The sequence below is a fragment of the Equus asinus genome, chromosome 11 (genome assembly GCF_041296235.1).
Source record: "Equus asinus isolate D_3611 breed Donkey chromosome 11, EquAss-T2T_v2, whole genome shotgun sequence".
NCBI lineage: Eukaryota > Metazoa > Chordata > Mammalia > Perissodactyla > Equidae > Equus > Equus asinus.
Window position 1 is genome coordinate 68,100,627 of NC_091800.1, and position 18,512 is coordinate 68,119,138.

At 35.4% G+C, this 18,512-nt stretch overlaps 1 protein-coding gene across 1 annotated transcript in view; it reads left to right on the plus strand.

Moving 5' to 3' along the window:
• Positions 1 to 18,512, plus strand: part of GPC6 (glypican 6) — a 1,011,638-nt gene that overhangs the window by 667,349 nt on the left and 325,777 nt on the right. The window contains exon 4 of the mRNA XM_014864850.3: positions 12,141 to 12,306. Coding sequence (XP_014720336.2) covers positions 12,141 to 12,306 — 166 coding nt within the window. The remainder of the gene's footprint in view (positions 1 to 12,140; positions 12,307 to 18,512) is intronic.

An 18,512-nucleotide genomic window follows, 5' to 3' on the forward strand; every position in this document is an offset into this window, starting at 1 on the left:
GGTGGGTGATGTTCTTGGAATTTGCACCATGAATTGAAATAACAAGTCTAATAGGGTTTTTCATAAGAAAATGGTATTATGGGTCAAACACCCCTAACAAGGGCTGAGTGACTGCAGTAGAAATGAATAAAAGCATCATATCTTAACCACTCAAACATGGTACCAGAGTTTTCAAAATGTGTATAAACTCACCAATTTACTAATCAATCACATAAAATTGTATTCATTGCTATACTATCATGATATGCAATTAAGCATTATTTAACTTCTTTAGAATACCTTCCTTTTTACTGAAACCTATCAGAGAGGAAGAGGCATCAAGACCACGGAATTGGGAGGGCTTCTTTGTAGAAAAAATTGTAGGAATGTTGGATGAGATGACTGGAAAAACTTAGTCACCTCTTACTTTTTAAGTAATCATTACAAAGTAATATTGCTTATTTCTGTATCAGGTATGCCATAACTTACACATTAGTTTCATCATTCAAAGTAAACTCCTTTTGAAACTGGAGAGTTATTCAAATAGCTCTGCATTATTTGGGGGAACAATTTTTTAAATGCTTTGACACAAGAAAATTAGAAACATTATTTCTGTATCACTCTTCTACAAATTCCCCCTTAATTCATTTCATGAGATTTTGCTTTTGTTGATATATTATCTTCTCCCTCACTCATCCCAAGAACACTTGGGAATATCTAAAATGCTGAAAAGCATGATATGCCCTGTAGACCTGTGCAGACTCCTATCAAGTTGTCCTTAGAAGATATTTATTTAAGATAAGAATGGTAAAGACATTAAGTCAGTGAATAGTTTTCAAGGTTGCTGAGTTTTCCGTGCTCCTGATATTCCAGGCTGTGCTGCTTCTCTGGTTCTCCTGAGAATTTGTTGTGGTTACCTTCCCACTGCCCTGTTTTAGGTAAAATCAGAGCCTTCACTAGCTCTGTGTTTCTTGGCCAGTCATTTGAAACCCCAGCAGTTCTCGTGTCTCCTTCCTCAGCTGTGGATGTTGCTCCCCAGTAACTTTGAACTCCACGTTCATTTTCATTACAGCACTTTGAGCAGTGCCAGCACATGGTAATGCTTGTCAAATGTTTACTGAATGAACTTAAGAATGAATTCCTCATAAACTTCCATTCCATTAATATTGGAAGAGGAGGAGAGAAGAAACTTTTTCTTGGTACAGTGCTGTCTTTTTTCCCCTCTCAAAGTTCACTAGCTTAACTTTTTTTGGTCCCTTGTTACTTTTTTTTTTGGAGGGTAGAGTCACTACTGGCCCCTCTTGAAGTATCTCTTCCCAATCAGATTCCCCCATGCCCATACACATTTCCAAGTAATGTTTTCTTCTTTGCTGATGACAGTCCATGGTTCAATTGTCAGCCAACTGATTAGAGCATGACCAAATTAGTGTTGTGTAATCTCCCTAAACTGATGTTGCCATTGCTTCCTTTCTTCTTCCTTAGGACATTTTCAGAAAAAGTCCACACTGGCACTTTGCAGGATGAAGTGAAGAATGGGAATTTTCCATGGAAATGTCTTGATGCTTTGAGCCAGGGGGATTCTCATGTAGGCCTCATCAGGAATTAGAATGATTAATGTGAATCTCTATGTGTGCTAACAACTATATGATCTGTAAAGTAGATAACATCAATACTACTGACAGGAAGGCATATTAGTGTTCATGGAGAACTGTTAGATAGGTAGACAGATAGATGATAGATAGACAGATAGACAGATGATAGCTATATTAATGCAAATTCCATATCTATGTGTTGTGCATCAAAAATTACCAAACTTCAGTTTGGTGTCTGTCTATGTTCCTGTGTATATCTGCCTCATTTTGATATTATTCACCTCCCACCATATGCCAGCTCCTTATAACTAGGTGTTTAAAGTTGTGTGTTCCTGAGAGAATGATTGGTTTGGTTTAATTTTCTTGAAAATGCTACATCTCCTTACTTTAAAAGCAGATTGTGTGCATTCCAAAGCAGATACGTTATAAATAGGTTGGTTCCACTATACAGAGGCTAGAAATTCATGGCTTTTACCAAAGTGGATTCTCACATCAGTGATTCATATTTAAAGTCACCACTAAAATGTTTCTTCTAAATGAAGTAATATTTAAGCTATAATTTCTAAATGTGGAAGACAACTATTCCCTGATGAGACCCTTAAGGAGCTTGTTTTACATTCTGTGTTCACATTTTGAAAATTTACATGTGGGTAAAGTTCAGAATGTCAAACAGACCGCCCAAGTAAAAGGCAATATCACCAAGACCTCATAATGATAGAGCAAGGTAAAATTTAAATGATGTTGTGTTCCATTGGGTAAATACGTTAGAAGCCTTCTGAAATATGTATTTAACTAGTACAAAGAGCTATTTCACTCTAATGGATGAAAAATATCTATTCTTGGATATGTGTGTGTTTGTATTATTTAAGTGCTATTTGGAACTATTCCAGTCTATCAAATGAATAACAACATACATTTACTAACTTCTATGGCAGTCTTATTTATGTTTTAAGGTGTGAAATTAAGTATAGAAACTGGATCTAAGGAACACTGAATTTGTGACAATCTGACCAGTACTGACAGGGCTGGCAAGGACTGATATAGACCTTAACTCACTTTACTTCCCATGTCCTGTTTTTGTTAAGTGTTTCACAGCATTGATGTTCCTTAAACTTGGCTTTGGAAATTCCGCACTTATGGTCATTAGGCATTCCAATTATGTCTATTCCTTTTCTGCCAGACCCAGCAAGTTCGGTGATCATTTCATGGCTTGCAAACGCTTTGTAAGCCTCTTGCACTTGGGGGGAGGTTTCTAGTTTGTAAGTAAATTACATTTTAAAAACTGGGCTGAATTTTTGTCACAGTGGAGCTATAAACATTTGTCATCCATCTAGGGGACATTTTTCCTTCAGGCTCTGATTTGCAATTTATAATTGTTTCCTGTCTTATCCTTGTTCTCTCTCAATGGTTCAAGATGGAGAGAAGATAGTTTTAGAACATACACATTTTAATTAACATTCAAACTGAATTGGAAGGCTCAAAGGTTTTCTGTTTGTATGCATGGGTAGTCATCTCTACCAAGAAACCATTAAGGAAGGGTTGAAATAATACGTGAGAAAATGTTAAAATATCATCCAGGTCATGCACATCAAACTAATTTTGGTATCACGTAATTCAAGGTTAATTTATTTAAATAAAATTTTTTATATAACCATATAGCTAAATATAGCCTCTGGTTAGTGATAAAGAATTGTGTCTCTAGCTCTGAAATTTCTTAAAAACTTACAAATATGGTAGTAGGAATTTATTTGTTAAAAAAGTACTTCTATCTCTCTTTTTAAACAGCTTTATTGAGATTCAATTACATACCATAACGTTCACTCATTTAAAGTATAGGTGTCAATGGTATTTTAGTATATTTATATGCAGTGTTGGACAACCATCGGGGTTTCTATAATCTAATTTTAGGACATTTTCATCACACAAAAAGAAAGCCTTGTGCCCATTAGCCATTACTTATCATCCCCCACTCCTGCTTCTCCAATTTCCTCCTGACAATACTAACCTTTTATATGTCTCTGTGAATTTGCCTATTCCGGCCATTTTTTATAAATAGAATCATACAATATGTGGTCTTCTAGGACTGGCTTCTGTCATATAACATAATGTTTTCAAAGTTCACCATGATGAAGTATGTATCAGAGTTTCATTTCTTTTAATTGCTGAATGTATTTCATTGTATTTCATTGTACGGACATGCCACATCTTCTTTATCCCTCCTGACGTGGATGGACATTTAGATTGTTTCCACCTCAGGGTTATCATGAATAATGCTGCAATGAACAAGGGAGTACAAATATCTCTTCCAGAGTATATCTTCAATTCTTTTGGATAAATCCCCAGAAGGGGGATTGCTGGATAGTACTACACTGTTTTTACAACTTTAGCTTTGTAGTAACTTTTGAAATCAGAAAGTGTGAGTGCTCCGAATTTGTTCTCTTTTTTTGAGATTGTTTTGGCTATTTGGGCCCCTTGCAATTCTTTATGAATCTGAGGATTGGCTTTTCCATTTCTGCAAGGAAAAGCTGTTGGAATTTTGATAAGGTTTGCCATGAATCCGTAAATTACTTTGAATAGTATTGCTATCTTAACAATATTAAGTCTTCTAATACATGAATAGAAGATGTGTTTCCTATTTAGGTCTTCTTTAATTTCCTTTGGGCATGTTTTATGGTTTTTGGTGTAAAATTCTATCACCTTCTTGATTAAATTGATTCCTAGGTATTTTATTCTTTTGGATGATATTGTAAATGGAATTGTTTTCTTAATTTCCTTTTCAGATTGCTCATTGCAACTGTATAGAAATTCAACAGTTTTGTGTGTTGATCTTGTACCTGGCAACTTTGTGGAATTCATTTCTTAGCTCTAGTAGTTTTTTTGTGAATTCTTTGGGACTTCCTATATATAGGATGGTGCCATGTGTGAGTAGAGATAGTTTTAATTCTTCTGTTTCAATTTGGATACCTTTTATTTCTTTTTCTTGCTTAATGACTCTGGTTAGAATTTTAAGTACAATCTTGAATAGCAGTGGTGAAAACGGGCTTCCTTGTCTTGTGCCTGATCTTAGAGGAAAATCTGTTTATGTCAGCTGTGAGTATTTCACAAATACTCTTTATCATGTTTAGGAAGTTCCCTTCTATTCCTAGTTCTGTGTTTGCATTTATCATGAAAGAGTGTTGGATTTTGTCAAAATCCTTTTCTGTGTCAATTGAGATGATCATGTGGGTTTATTTTCCTTTATTCTATGAATATGGCGTATTATATTGAATGATTTTCTTATGTTGAATCACCTTTGCATTCCTGGGATAAATCCCACTTGGTCATGGTGTATAATCTTTTCATTATGCTTTTGGATTCAGTTTGCTAGTATTTTGTTGAGAATTTTTTCATCTGCATTTATAAGGGTTATTGGTCTACAGTTTTCTTTCCTTATTATATATTTGTCTGGCTTTGGTATCAGGTAACACTGGTCTCTTAGAATGAATTAGGAAATCTTCTCTCATCTTCTATTTTTTGGAATAGTTTAAGAAGGATTTTTGTTAATTCTTCTTTAGATGTTTGGTAGAATTCACCAGTCAAGTCATCTAGACCAGAATTGTTCTTTGTTGGGAGCCTTTTGATTACCAATGCAATCTCTTTACTTGTTATACGTCTATTCATTTCCCATTTTTTGATGATTCAGTCTCGGCAGATTGTGTGTGTCTAGAAATTTGCCCATTTCATCCAGGCTATCTAATTTGTTGGTGAATGTATAAGTTTCTTAAGTCTACCGTAACATATTACCACAAACTGAGTGATTTAAGACAACAGGAATTTATTCTCTCTCAGTCCAGGAGGCTAGAAGTCAAAGTGTCCGCAAGTTTGATTCCTGCTGGAGGCTCAGAAGAAGAGACTATCCCATGCCTCTCTCCCAGCTTCTGGGAGAAGAAAGGTTTGAAATCCATAATCTAGTTTTATACCTTATGGAACTAGAAAAAGAAGAGCAAACTAAAACCAGAGGTAGCAAGACAAAGGAAATAATAAAGATTAGTAAAATTTTTCATTTTAGTTTGCTCTTCTTTTTCTAATTCCTTAAGGTGTAACATTCTTATTGACTTGAGATCTGTCTTCTCTTTTAATGTAGGCATTTATCGCTATTTGTTTTTGTATGCTGTGTTTTCATTTTCATTCATCTAAGTATTTTCTAATTTCCCTAGTGATTTCTTCTTTAATCTATTGCTCGTATAAGAGTGCATGGTTCAAGTTCATATTTGTGAATTTTCCAGTTTTTCTTCTGATATTGATTTCTAGTTCCATTCCATTGTGCTCAGAGAAGATACTGTGTATGATTGCAATCTTTTAAAATTTCTTGAGACTTGAGATTTAGCAATGCTTTTTTACTGAAATTTAGAATTCTCTTTCTTTATTAAGCACTCTCCTGGTTGTAAATTTTTTTAGATTGGATTCCAGAGTTCTCAGAAGTCAATTCTATCCTTTTTTGCTAGTTTAATGGTTGCTTCAGTGGAAGGACCAATTCTTGATATTCCTTACTCCAGCATTTCTGTGAGGTCACTCATCTCCAATGCTTATCTTACAGGTATCTATTACATGACTTCCTTCACAAGCTCTCCTTGTCAACCCCTACTTCACAATTGTGAGCTAAGTGGCCTCTCACGGGTTCCCTTTGCACTGCACTTCCCCAAGACAAGTCATTTTCCCCTGAAATGATCTGGAAATGAATGTATTCTGAGTATCTCAATGCTGATATAATTTCTCTTTATTCATCCCCATAAGTATTAAATGAATGAAAGTTGCAAGAGGGAACAAAGAAGAAACAAATTTAAGTTCTTGTGAACTTATTATAAAGCCTATTTACAGGTTACTGATTGTTAAAGAATTAAAATTACTTAATGTGAAAACTACTTTGAATGCAATTTAATTATTCTTGAGGGCTTCAGAAGACACTTCAGAATCTGGCAATATATTAAGGTGATGAGTAGAAAGAAATCACATCATTTAATATGACTGTAGATTAGAAATTGTGGAGGGTGGCATCGACTCTTCCTCAAAAACATGTTTTGAATTTATCCTAGTTAAATAATTCACTTACATTAACTTGTTTGTCTTTTGGGAGCAAAAGACAGATATGTTTATTTTATTATTTTGGCTATGTGATTTCCACAGAAACAAGCACTTCCTACATTGTGTATAATTGTGTATAAATGTAGATTTATAACTTTCACATTTTCTTGCTTTGTAAAAATATTTTAAGAGACAGTCTCATTTTACTTTAGCAACTATTAAGAATTGCTAATGTGAGCACTAATGCATGAATGTTAATCCAGATACAAAAAGCTTAAGTATATTAAAGACCAGCAATGAATTGCTATTATATGGTTAAGGGTATGCTATGCCTCAAATCACATTTAGAACACGTAAGAATTACTTGCTCTACATCCTGACACACATGTCTAGCCAGGTAAATAAGTCTTAGTCCTAACTCCCCATACAGCTCTATCAAGGGCTCTTTTTGTATTCTTTGCCATGTTTCAATGTATTCTGCTTTAACTTTTTAAAAAAGAAGCGCAAACAATGATAAAAAAGTCACAAATTTACAAGCTAAGAGCTCAATTATTTTTATATTATTTTATTTACTTTTCAGTTATCTTACAAGGAACCTTAGTTATAATTTGTGTTATTATTCCTCAATATTACCAGTGGAAGTGCAAAGTGGTACAGCCACTATGGAAAACGGTATGGAGCTTCCTCAAAAAATTAAGAATAGTACTACCATATGATCCAGCTATCCCAGTGCTGGGTATTTATCCAAAGAACTTGAAAACACAAATGTATAAAGATACATGCACCCTATGTCCATCGCAGCATTCTTCACAATAGCCAAGGCTTGGAAGCAACCTAGTGCCCATCAAAGGACAAATAGATAAAGAGGTGGTATTTATACACAATGGAATACTACTCAGCCATAAGAAATGTTGAAATCCAGCCATTTGTGACAACATGAATGGACCTTGAGGGCATTATGCTGAGTGAAATATCAGAGGGAGAAAGTCAAATACCATATGATCTCACTCATAAGTAGAAGATAAAAACAACAACAAATAATCAAATAGAATAGAGATTGGATTGGTGATTACCAGAGGGGCAGGCAGGGAGGGAGGAGGGTGAAAGGGGTGACAGGGCACCTATGTGTGGTGATGGATTGTAATTAGTCTTTGGGTGGTGAACACGATGTAATCTACACAGAAATCAAAATATAATGATGAACACCTGAAATTTATATAATGTGATAAACCAATGTTACTGCAATAAAAAAATAAATAAGTAAAACTAGTCAGTTATAAGACCAAATATAAACTCGTAATTTATAAGTCATTCATTATACGCAAACAGCATCAAAAAAAGTTAACAGAAGGACTAAACCCAAGATGCAAGGATTTCATGTTGAAATCCTACTTGGTGGACTCACAAACTTGTGTCTATCTTTCCAAGAGTAGGATAATGGAGTAGGAACCATTGACTGTTTTCTTTTTTCCTCCTAATATTGTGAATTCTTGGCAAAAGATTACTAGTGGTGAAGGACAATATGTAAAAGTTAGGTGAAAACACAAATAAGTACCAAAAAAAGTGTTGTCATCATCAACTTATTCTTTCTTTTTTTTCCACTGGTAAATGATTTTGGATCTGATGTGTATTAGAACCCACTGAAGCTAGAATACCGGTGTGAATATTATTCAGAGGAAACTCCCCATAAGTTTAAAAGTAGATAATATACTTATTAAAATGAGTAAAATAAAAAATAGTGGTACTACCAAATACTGGCAAGGAAGTGGGGAAAACTGTATCTCTCACACATTGCTGGTGGAAATGTGGAATGTTACAAGCATTCTAGAAAATAGGTTGACCATTTCTTATAAAACTAACCATGCACTAACCATTTGATCCATCAGTGACACCCTTGAGCGTTTATCCCAGAGAAATGAAAACTTATGTTCATGCAAAAACGTGTACATGAATGTTCATAGAAACTTTACTCCTAATAGCATAGTACAAGAAACAACGCAAATATCCTTTAATGAGTGAATAGTTGAACAAATTCTGGCACATCCAATCTTTGGAATACTACCCAGCAATAAAAAAGAATGAACTGTTAATACATGCAACAACTTGAATGGACTTCAAGGGCATTATGCTCAAAATAAAAAAATGAAGCTCGAAAAGATGCATACTATGTGATTCCATTTACATAGCATTCTTGAAATGACCAAATTATAGAGATGGAAAATAGATTAGTGAAAATAGATTGCCAGGTGACAGGGACAAGGAGTCGGGTAGAGGTAGCACAAGAGAGTTCTTTTCTGGCGGTGGAAAAAAAGTTTCTGTGGTGTGGTTACACAAATCTAAATATGGGATAAAAGTGCATAGACGTGTACACACACCCACAAATGGATGCAAGTTGGGAAAATCATGAAAACTAAATAAGGTCTATAAACCAGTTAGCAGCAATGTACCATGTCAATTTCCTCATTTTGGTATGACACTACAGCTTTATGAGATGTTGCCATTGAGGGAAGGTGAGGGAAAGATAGCTGGGACTCTACTGTTTTTGCAACTTCTTGTGAATCTATATTGATTTCAAAATAAAAAGATTTTTTAAAAGTAGCTATAGCACAATTATAAAACACTATTAAACATTAAAGAATAGAAATATCCCTTCACACAATGGGCATATAAAACAATCTTCTTTTCAGAGGCTTACTTCTAAAAGTCTTCAGTTTAAAGTGATGATTTCTTTTATTTTAATTCAAGCATGCAGTTGTGTCCATTCAAAAAATATAGTTTGTGAAAATGAAAGCTTCAACTTTGATCCTCCACTCCCCATTTTCTTCTTCTTCAAATGCCCTTTATTTGACCAGGAAGGATGTCATTTCCAAAAGTACTGAGAGAGCCACATTTAACTCGAACAACATTGTTCTTTTAGGTTATTAAGGCTGTTCAATTTTCTCTGTTGGTTGCCACCCTGAGTTGGAGACTCTTCTGAAATGTCAGACTGAGAAAATTGTACTGGTTCCAACACAATAAAGAAAAAGAGCAAACCTTTGGAATTAATGCAATCAATAACCTTTGAAAACAAAGTTAAAAAGCAACCATTGAATGCTCACATATATAATACTATCTTGTTCCTTTTTTCCTTTGAATATCAACGTGGCCAAGAAATTGGGAAATGCAATAAAGAGTTCAATTAAAATGCACTTATTGAGTCCCTAAATCATAATCATAATACCTTATAATGATGTACATGCTATCCAGAGTGGTGCAGGTTATAATGATGAAAAAGACAGTCCATGCTATTCAAGAGATCTCAAATTTGCATCCCCAATGTTGACAAATATTCCAGGTTTTATATCTGTGCACTGAGTGAGAAGAGCAAAGCATCATATAATACCAATGGCAAGAAAACTAAGAATCCAAGAGTCAAAGGAAGAAATAGCTTAGCCAGCTCGAGTGAAAATAGGGTAGGTCTCTGGAGAAAGACATCTGGGTCAGGAGAGAAATCGCAAGACCAGAGAAGACAAAATCCTGTGGACAAAGGTTTATAGAACTGCAACCATGCCAAATAAGTCAAAAATACAAGAATTTGAAATTCCACACTAATTCTATATGGAGAATACAGAATTATTTTCTCTATTTTCTGTGAATGGCTTGGGATACATGTGGATAAAAGAAATTTCTTAAACAATACTGCTTAATTGTGGATAAAATTTGACATTTTCAACAAAGTAGCCCGTCTGGATAAAATGATACGGTGGCACTAATGTCTGCTCCAAAGAAAAGTCACCATACTCCTCGTGTTGGTTCTCATTTTCTGTTTTCGTTTTGTTCTTAAAAAATAATTTTTGGAATTAATGGATACTAAATCATTCTCTATCTTTATGAAGAAAGACCAATTATATTTTACTTCACTTATTTGATTTGGAGTACTTCACACACTAACTTTCTATTGTTGATCAAGTTAATTCTATTTTATTAAAGCCAACATTAAATTACCAGGGAAAGTAAAAATCAAAAGGATATTACTTTGAAATGCATAAAAAATAAGGTGGATTAGTGGATAGATATAAGGAGGGGTAGAGGTGTGAAAAAACAAGTGTAGGAAAATGTTAAATGTAGAATCTAGGACTGGAGGTATGCGGTGTTTACTATAAGAATCTTTGAACTTCTCCGTATGTTTGAAATTTTTCATAAAATTTTGGAAAGAAAATGCAAAAAACCCAAAAGGACAACTAGAAATTCCAGTGCCTAAATAAATAAGCAGCTTCATTTCCTGAAATAACATATTAGGGACTTTGTCAGCATAAAGTTAAGAAAATGTTACAAAAACAAGCGCCTAGTGTTAAAAACTTCAAATATGGTTTCTAGGTTAAGGATAAAGCGACAGTGATTAGCTATAGTTGCTGAAAGTATCCATTTATGTGGAAATACCTTTTGTTGCCCCATCTTTATAGTGATGTTATGCTTTGTCAATATCTGAATGTTATTGACATGTAAATGTCACCTGTGGACTCAGGTCTGTCTGATAAGACTAAAACTCTCCAGTATGTCCAAATGCTATAAGTTACACTTGTTCTCAGATCTAGAACACAAGAAGAGCAAGATGTAGTTACTTCACTAAAACACCAAAATTAAATGGAACCAACCAACCAAATATGACCATAATGTTTGCGTCTAGTCATGAAAAAGAACTTTATTTTTTTCTTTGGTTGGTCCATTCTGTTTTACATATTCTTTCCACTTGAGGTCAAATTAGAATTTTCGGTGAATCTGAAAAAGACCTTATTGGTTTAGAATTGGTGAATTTAGGAGCACCACTGCTTTTCTTATTTAAGGCAAATAGCACTTCACTGTCAGTTGATTAGTAGCTCCTCTGAATTACTGCAAAGATTTCTCCTCACATTTAACACTGAGTCCATTTTCCACAAAGTTCCCGGAACTGCACAGCTTTAGATGCCTCAAGATGGTGCCTTGGCAGTTCCATTGCTTCCAAGCAGGCCTGGATCTCCGAAATCCCAGTCAAGTTGATATTGATCCTTTTAAAAAGTTATGTACAAAGGAAGTGTATCTGCCAACCTCCTTTAGAAATAGGGTCAAGTAACCAGTTGGAAAATTTTCTAAAGGTGTCACATTAAACTTTAATAATACCTACGTTTTTATAGGGCTTTTAACTTTGCAAATTGCTTTCATATGCATTATCTTATTTCATGTTCTATTACAATGAAACAGTGTCTAGGTTTTAGGGCTGAATTACAATGATATAGATATCAAAATTTTGATGGGGACATTTCAAGAAAATTGATTATTATTATGCCAAACAGAAACATTTAACAAGAAATGACTGACTTCAAGATCAAGTGTTACAAAGAGTTAAGATTCTGATGATTCTTTTGGACTTCTGCTGCTGAAAGTTACTCAGAACCTTCACATTTTTTTTTAGAGAGAAAATGAGTTACTTCTTTTTTCTCCCTTCCATCCTTATTATTTCCGATTTTCTTTTTCTTTTCAATAAATCTACAGGTCAGCCCAACCCCAGGCTGCATCCGTGCTCTAATGAAGATGCTATACTGTCCATACTGTCGAGGACTTCCCACCGTGAGACCTTGCAACAACTACTGCCTCAACGTCATGAAGGGCTGCCTCGCCAATCAGGCTGATCTGGACACGGAGTGGAATCTGTTTATAGGTAAGGAGCATTTCAATGGATCCGTAACATGGATTACAATGAGTTAGATATCAAACAGAGACGTGGGGATAGCAAGTGTTTATGATGCCTGATGGACAGGTCCGAAGTTGTGATACCTTATAGAGACTAACAGGTTAAAAAAAAAAAAAGACAGGTTTTAGCAAATTATAAACATTATTTTGCATTTTTCTTCTTTTTTTTAATCCTGAAAAATGAGACTTCCTTGTATATTACGAAGGGCAGGCCTGTTAAAGATTGCACAAGCCAGTTGTATGGAATTAGCTGATGTCTTTGACAAAGACAAAAGTAACCTTGTTGAATTTCTGTGAGCCCTTATAAGAAGGGACAAGTTAGAAAAGAATCTTATAAAAAAATTCACAGTACCATTTCTTATTTGGATTACCTCAACATAGTCACAGATATTAGTAAACAACTTCCTCCTTAAACATCTGTGATGAAAATAGCTCAATATTTTTTCTAAAATATGCAAATTTTCTTCCTTATTCTGTGGAGAAGAATGCTTAAGCATGTGAGCATGAAACAGCCTTCCAGTCTTTAGAAGGTAAGAAGATGGAAGAAAGGGAAGATGCAGCAAAGTTCTGTGAATCATGCCTCTGTTCCTGAGTTGCAGAAATCACTCAGGGCGTAGACTGCCAAAAGATATTTCCCAAATAGCTACCCAAGGATAAAAGGACAAATTTTATAGGCAGGCTTCTCCCAGGAAAATACACAGGCCTTGAAAGAGTAAATGTGTTTTCTCTCCCTCTGTCAAATGACCTTCAAAATAAAAGTACTTTCAATTGCATTTACTGCAATTGCGTAGTGACAAGCAGAGTGGAGCAAATAACAGCGGCATTCGTCACCCTCCGAGGGCCTTCATCATTTATGCAAACCTCTAAAGCAGAATGCACAAGTGAAGTCTTCTGACATCTAAGGTTTGGGTAGGATAGGAAAAAGATCTAATATGTGTTGGAATGCAGAGAAACCTAAGCCGACAGTGCAAAAGTGTGCTTAGGTTACAGGCACTCAGCTTTGGCGATGAAACTCATTGGCTAACACACTGTTATCCATAGGAAGGCCGGAGAAAATGGTTTTGAAGTGTTTTAAAAAGATTTTAGAGTGGCTAGATTCAAATGGAAGTCATCTAACAACATCTCAGAAAGAATCAATTGAAACCCGTTCTTTTTCCTCCAGGGGAAGGACAAAATCTGTTTGCATGATCTTGGGTTACTTCGTTTGAAAAATGATGGAGTTTTTAAAAAGTTTATCATTAAGGTACCCTTCTAAGTAAACAATGATGTGATTCTTTGCTAAGATTTTTGTTCCTTACTAAGATTTTGGAGGGTACTCTCTCATCCTTCATTAGCATGCACAGCTCAAAAAGAAAAAATAATTCAAATTCATTATATTGGTGTAATCATATTTTCACTTATATACATAAAACCTGAACTAAAACAATTTTCTAATTATAAATCATTAGAGTGGTAAAATCAAAACAAATCTGCAAATTAAATGCAAACTGTAAATAAAGAAAACATGTTTCAATAAAAAAGTACGCTCATCAGGAAATCTAAAAAAGATTTGCATATTTTAAAAACCAGATTAAACATCATAGCATCACTTTTGAGCCACAAAGATTATTCATACTTTTTGGTTGAAACTGCCCTAATTCATAGCACAGTTAAATTGTCTTTGGTTAGCCTGCAAGTTGTTGAGAATGGGCATGTGGATTTTGTTACTTAGAGCAAGCCATGATTAAAAACAAAAATACAGACTTTTTAACTTGTAAGAGCAGCAGTGACTTCTTAATTGGCTTCCTTCCCTCAGTGCTGTTGGCTATTTTAACATAAATCAAATCCTTAAACTTCCAGTCATTTGGGTTTTCTGGATACCGATTCCATGTAAAATTGAATATCTGGAAAATCATCTGATTTAAAGACTAAAATTTGAACCTCCCACATGTTAGAGATACTTTAATGAAAAGGGAACCCAGTGGTTAGTCCTACATTCACCTATTTCATACCTCTGGTTTCCCTATCTCATTTTTTTTTATTAGTCCTAGAGATCTCTCAGAAAATTTTTCCAATTTTCTTTCTCCTGGTTTTTCTATACCATTGGGAACTGAACACCAGCATAGACTTATGGAGCCAAATATGTTCTTGTTAATATTTGTCCCGATGTGAAGTGTTATTTCACAAATTTATTACGTAGATTAGTCAAATGTGCCAACTCCATTTTCCACACATATATATCCAAGATGGCAGTGTTACTGTTTTCATGAAAGAAGCAGCAGAGATCAGTGAGCAAATCAGTAATCCAACAAAATTGTGTATAATAGTCCTGTCTCTGGTTAGCACCTGCAGCCTGTCACTCCTGGGATTCTAGCATCTTTTCATCAAACCCTTCGCCCCTGTTGCTGTCAATTGTGTGTGCCATCTCTATCTGCTACACTAATGTCCCATTTAATACATTTTTATAGGTTGTTTTTTGTTATGCGCTCATCTAAAATGTTAACAGTGACATGCAATCAACCATTAATAAAAACAAGAATTGAATTGGTGGCACATTCTCATGATCTTTACAATGCCATGAATTAATTGAAAGTGATTTGTAACTATTTAGAATTCAGTTGGTGTCTGGATCATGTCAAAATAAAAGCAATTCACTGATAAAAGGAAATGTTCTAAGTGTTCAAAAAAACCCCAGTGGTATTCCATTCACTTCTGAAGTTCTGTAGAATTTTTTTTTTGTAATCCTAGAAAAAAAAATCAGGAAATATACTCAGATGCATTTTCATATTCCTCCTTTAGGAAGTTTAACTCCTGAACAGAGACAGTGTTCAAAAGATTCTTATCAATAACTGTTGTAGGAAAAAGGAAGAACTCTTCACTTTTTACATAGAGAGCTTTTTTTTTTGGAAAAGTTGCTGACAGCTTTGAAGAGGATGCTGCTAGACCCATTTTAGAGTACTTGAAAGCCTCAGTTGACCTCTGCCAGCAACTTTCAGCTGCTTTCTGGAAGCATGTGGGATTCTCCAGTACAAAGCATAGCCCAGCGTCAACTTGCACTTCAACTTGGTACCCCCTAAAGGGATGGGCCTGCTGCCTCACACCCGAGCTGGGCAGGACTGGAAGGAACACAAGAGTGGTTTTTAGTCTACTCTGACTATCAGAAACCATGCAGTAGGAGAAAAATATAATTCGAGGCTTTGACATCACTGCCTAGGCACCTACCCAGGTGTTGCTGTTTATTCATACCAACTTATTCCAGCCCCGCATGCAAAAGGCTTTTCCTGGAAAATATTTAAGTAAATTAAAATTTCCTAGAGGGAAATAGTCTGTGCCCAGAACTTGTTGTTCCAGTAATATCCTATGGTTATTTTGAGAGTTTAGCATTGATACCAACATCCACGGATGAGAATTCTATTTGACAGGGGTCCACGTTGCTGATTACACCTGGCTCATGAGCACAAAAGTTAAGGCTGAAATTACGTTTATATAGCTATAATAAATCTTGATTCCACTTTAAAATCTAGGATGTGTGAGACAGCCCCGTCTAAACATCTGGTACCTTCTAGGACTTTATACACTGTGAGAACCGGAGAGTGAATAAAAGGGGTTGTGAGTGTGGAGAGGTGAATGTTGCTGGGACAAAAGGCAGGGATTCTAGTTTGTTCTGTAAAATTTTTTATCACTAAAATGTTATAAGATGCTTATTACTGCAGGTGTAGGGCACAATTATCTCTATGGTTCCCTAACAGTGAGACCTGCAGATGCTTTTGTCCCAAAATAGTAGCCTAACTTTCTAGGCTATCTCAGCTATCAAAGCCCTAATAATTTTAACACGTGAATTCAGCTCACTATATTGAGTAAGATAGGCACATACATTTTTTTGCCCTCGGGGAATTTAGTATAGTTAAATTAATTATAATCAACTGTGTCAAAGTGTCGAGAAAATAGAAGCACAGGATGCTAAGTATCTACTGAGCAGGGGGACTTAACCTAGTCTGGGGGACCAGTGAAGCCCTGCCTTGGTAAGTATAGAATAAAATAGTAAGTAAGACCATATTGAATTAGTGTTGTCAAACATAAGTGATGTTGAATAGCCGTAGCATATATAGTTGTTACAATACAGGCCTCAAATATTCTCAAGTTCCCACGGCCATTTCAATAAGGCTAGCATTATTTGTCAGTGATTCTTAAATACTTACTTGTTTTATTTTTTTAACTTTTACTAATCAGTCTCACCACCACCACTGCCACTGACTTAAACCGCTAAGATTTGGAGAATTTGTGTTATTTTTCATGAAGAAAAGATTGAGTTCCCTGATGTATAGATGCTCTCCAATGAGGGGGAGAAAAAAGCTAGCAGAGCAGCTTGTATTTTTAATTTAGGCCTTGGGCATTCATGGACCAGACAAACCAGTGGTATTAAACTTTCTGGGCTTCCTTCTTCCTGTCATACTAGCCAGTTATGAAGTCTAAGACAGCCCAAAGACAGGAAAGTGGCATGAGAACCTCAAACATGAAACCCAAGATGGACGCTACATTTGTGTCAGGCCAGGAGACCCTCCACTGCGTTCTATCCATTCATCCTCTCGTTTATTAATCCAACACATGTTTACTGAGTGCCTAGTATGGACCTTGCGCCCATTTAAGCATGGGATAGAGCAGATAAGGTCTTGCCTGCTGAAAACAGGGCTCAATATATGTTCTTTGAATGGAATAAATGGAAACAACCAGACGAGAAATGGAAGGAAATGTAGTAAGAGGCTGTTCTATTTTACTCTGTAAGTCTACTCTTTTAATGGAAGTATGACTAATTCAATAATTTGAAAAGCGCATATCCCTGCTGTTAATGGACTCTATGAGTAGAGAGATGGCAGAAACAAATCAGATAATGAACCTGGTTCTTTCATTTTGACAGCTGCTATCAAGCTGAAAATTAGAGTCAGCCACAAGGAAGCTGTGTTAGGTCAGTCAAATGACTAGTGTCATGTAATAAATGGCCACTTTGGTGCACAAATAACTTTCTTAGGACCTGAAAGAGTTGTTTATCCTCAAGGTATTTACTTTTTTCACAACTTTGCTAGATAAACGTTTATTGTTTCTGGTAAGTAGACTTGGGTTCTCTTTTTGTAAAATGTACAGGGCTGTGTCATGTTGTGTTTCAGAAGGATATAAAATAAAGGCAAGGAACTATTTCAAGCGTTTGTGTAAGATACTCCTCTTTCAAAGACTTTCTTAGGCATGAAATTCTGTAATATAAATCTGATAAGAAATTTTTTAGTTTCAAAGAATTTCATGATAAATATGATATTACTCTGGCTGACATATCCTGAAGTGCCATGTTTCAAAAACCTCTAGACCCTAAATATAGAAAATTATTTCCTTTCAAACAAAGAAAAAGAAAAATTTAGCAGCAAGATTTCAAGGTTTCTTCATCTCCTCTTTGTATAAGACAAGAGCCTATTCAATAATACAGGCCAGAAACACAACTCTTAAATTGAGGAACGAAAACCAAAGCAATTATTTCAGAATCTGATCTCACTGTTAGCTACAGAACTTGCTTTTGCCCTTGTGCATTCCTAAAAGCAGCAAGAAAGATTTTGAAAAGAACAAAAACACTTTACTCTCTATCAGTTGAAATCTAACTCCTCCCAACCCCCTGCCATCCTTTTATAGTCATTGATTCAATATTTCTCATTTCTCATAGACATTTATCATATGCTGTGTTCTCTCTCTAATGCTGGCAGAATGCATAAGGAGACTAACTACTCGCTGGGAAAAAAAAGAAACCAAGAAAGAAAACAGTTGGCTGGTACCCAGCAGCCTTTCATGAGCTGCATTTTTTATCAATTTCCTACGTTTAGAAAATAGTTTACTTCTGAACTCCGCATATGTGAACGTACTTTTATGTGGTACAATAGGGTTAATGCCTTAGGATGGTAGAATGTATGAGGCTATTCAGCTAACACAGAGGCAGGCATCTCTTAACCTCTGAACACTTACTAATGCTGATCTTGAGGCCATAGCAGAAGGGATCCATGAGACTGCAGTTTCTATTCTGAATCAAGCAGATTTTCCCATGGATCAAAGCAGGCAAAGCATGTCAAACCTGAAGTTACTTGGTGTAATAGACAAGGAGTCATTCTAACGTATGTGTATATTTCCTTTACCCCCAATGCCAACCCTTGTACATCCATC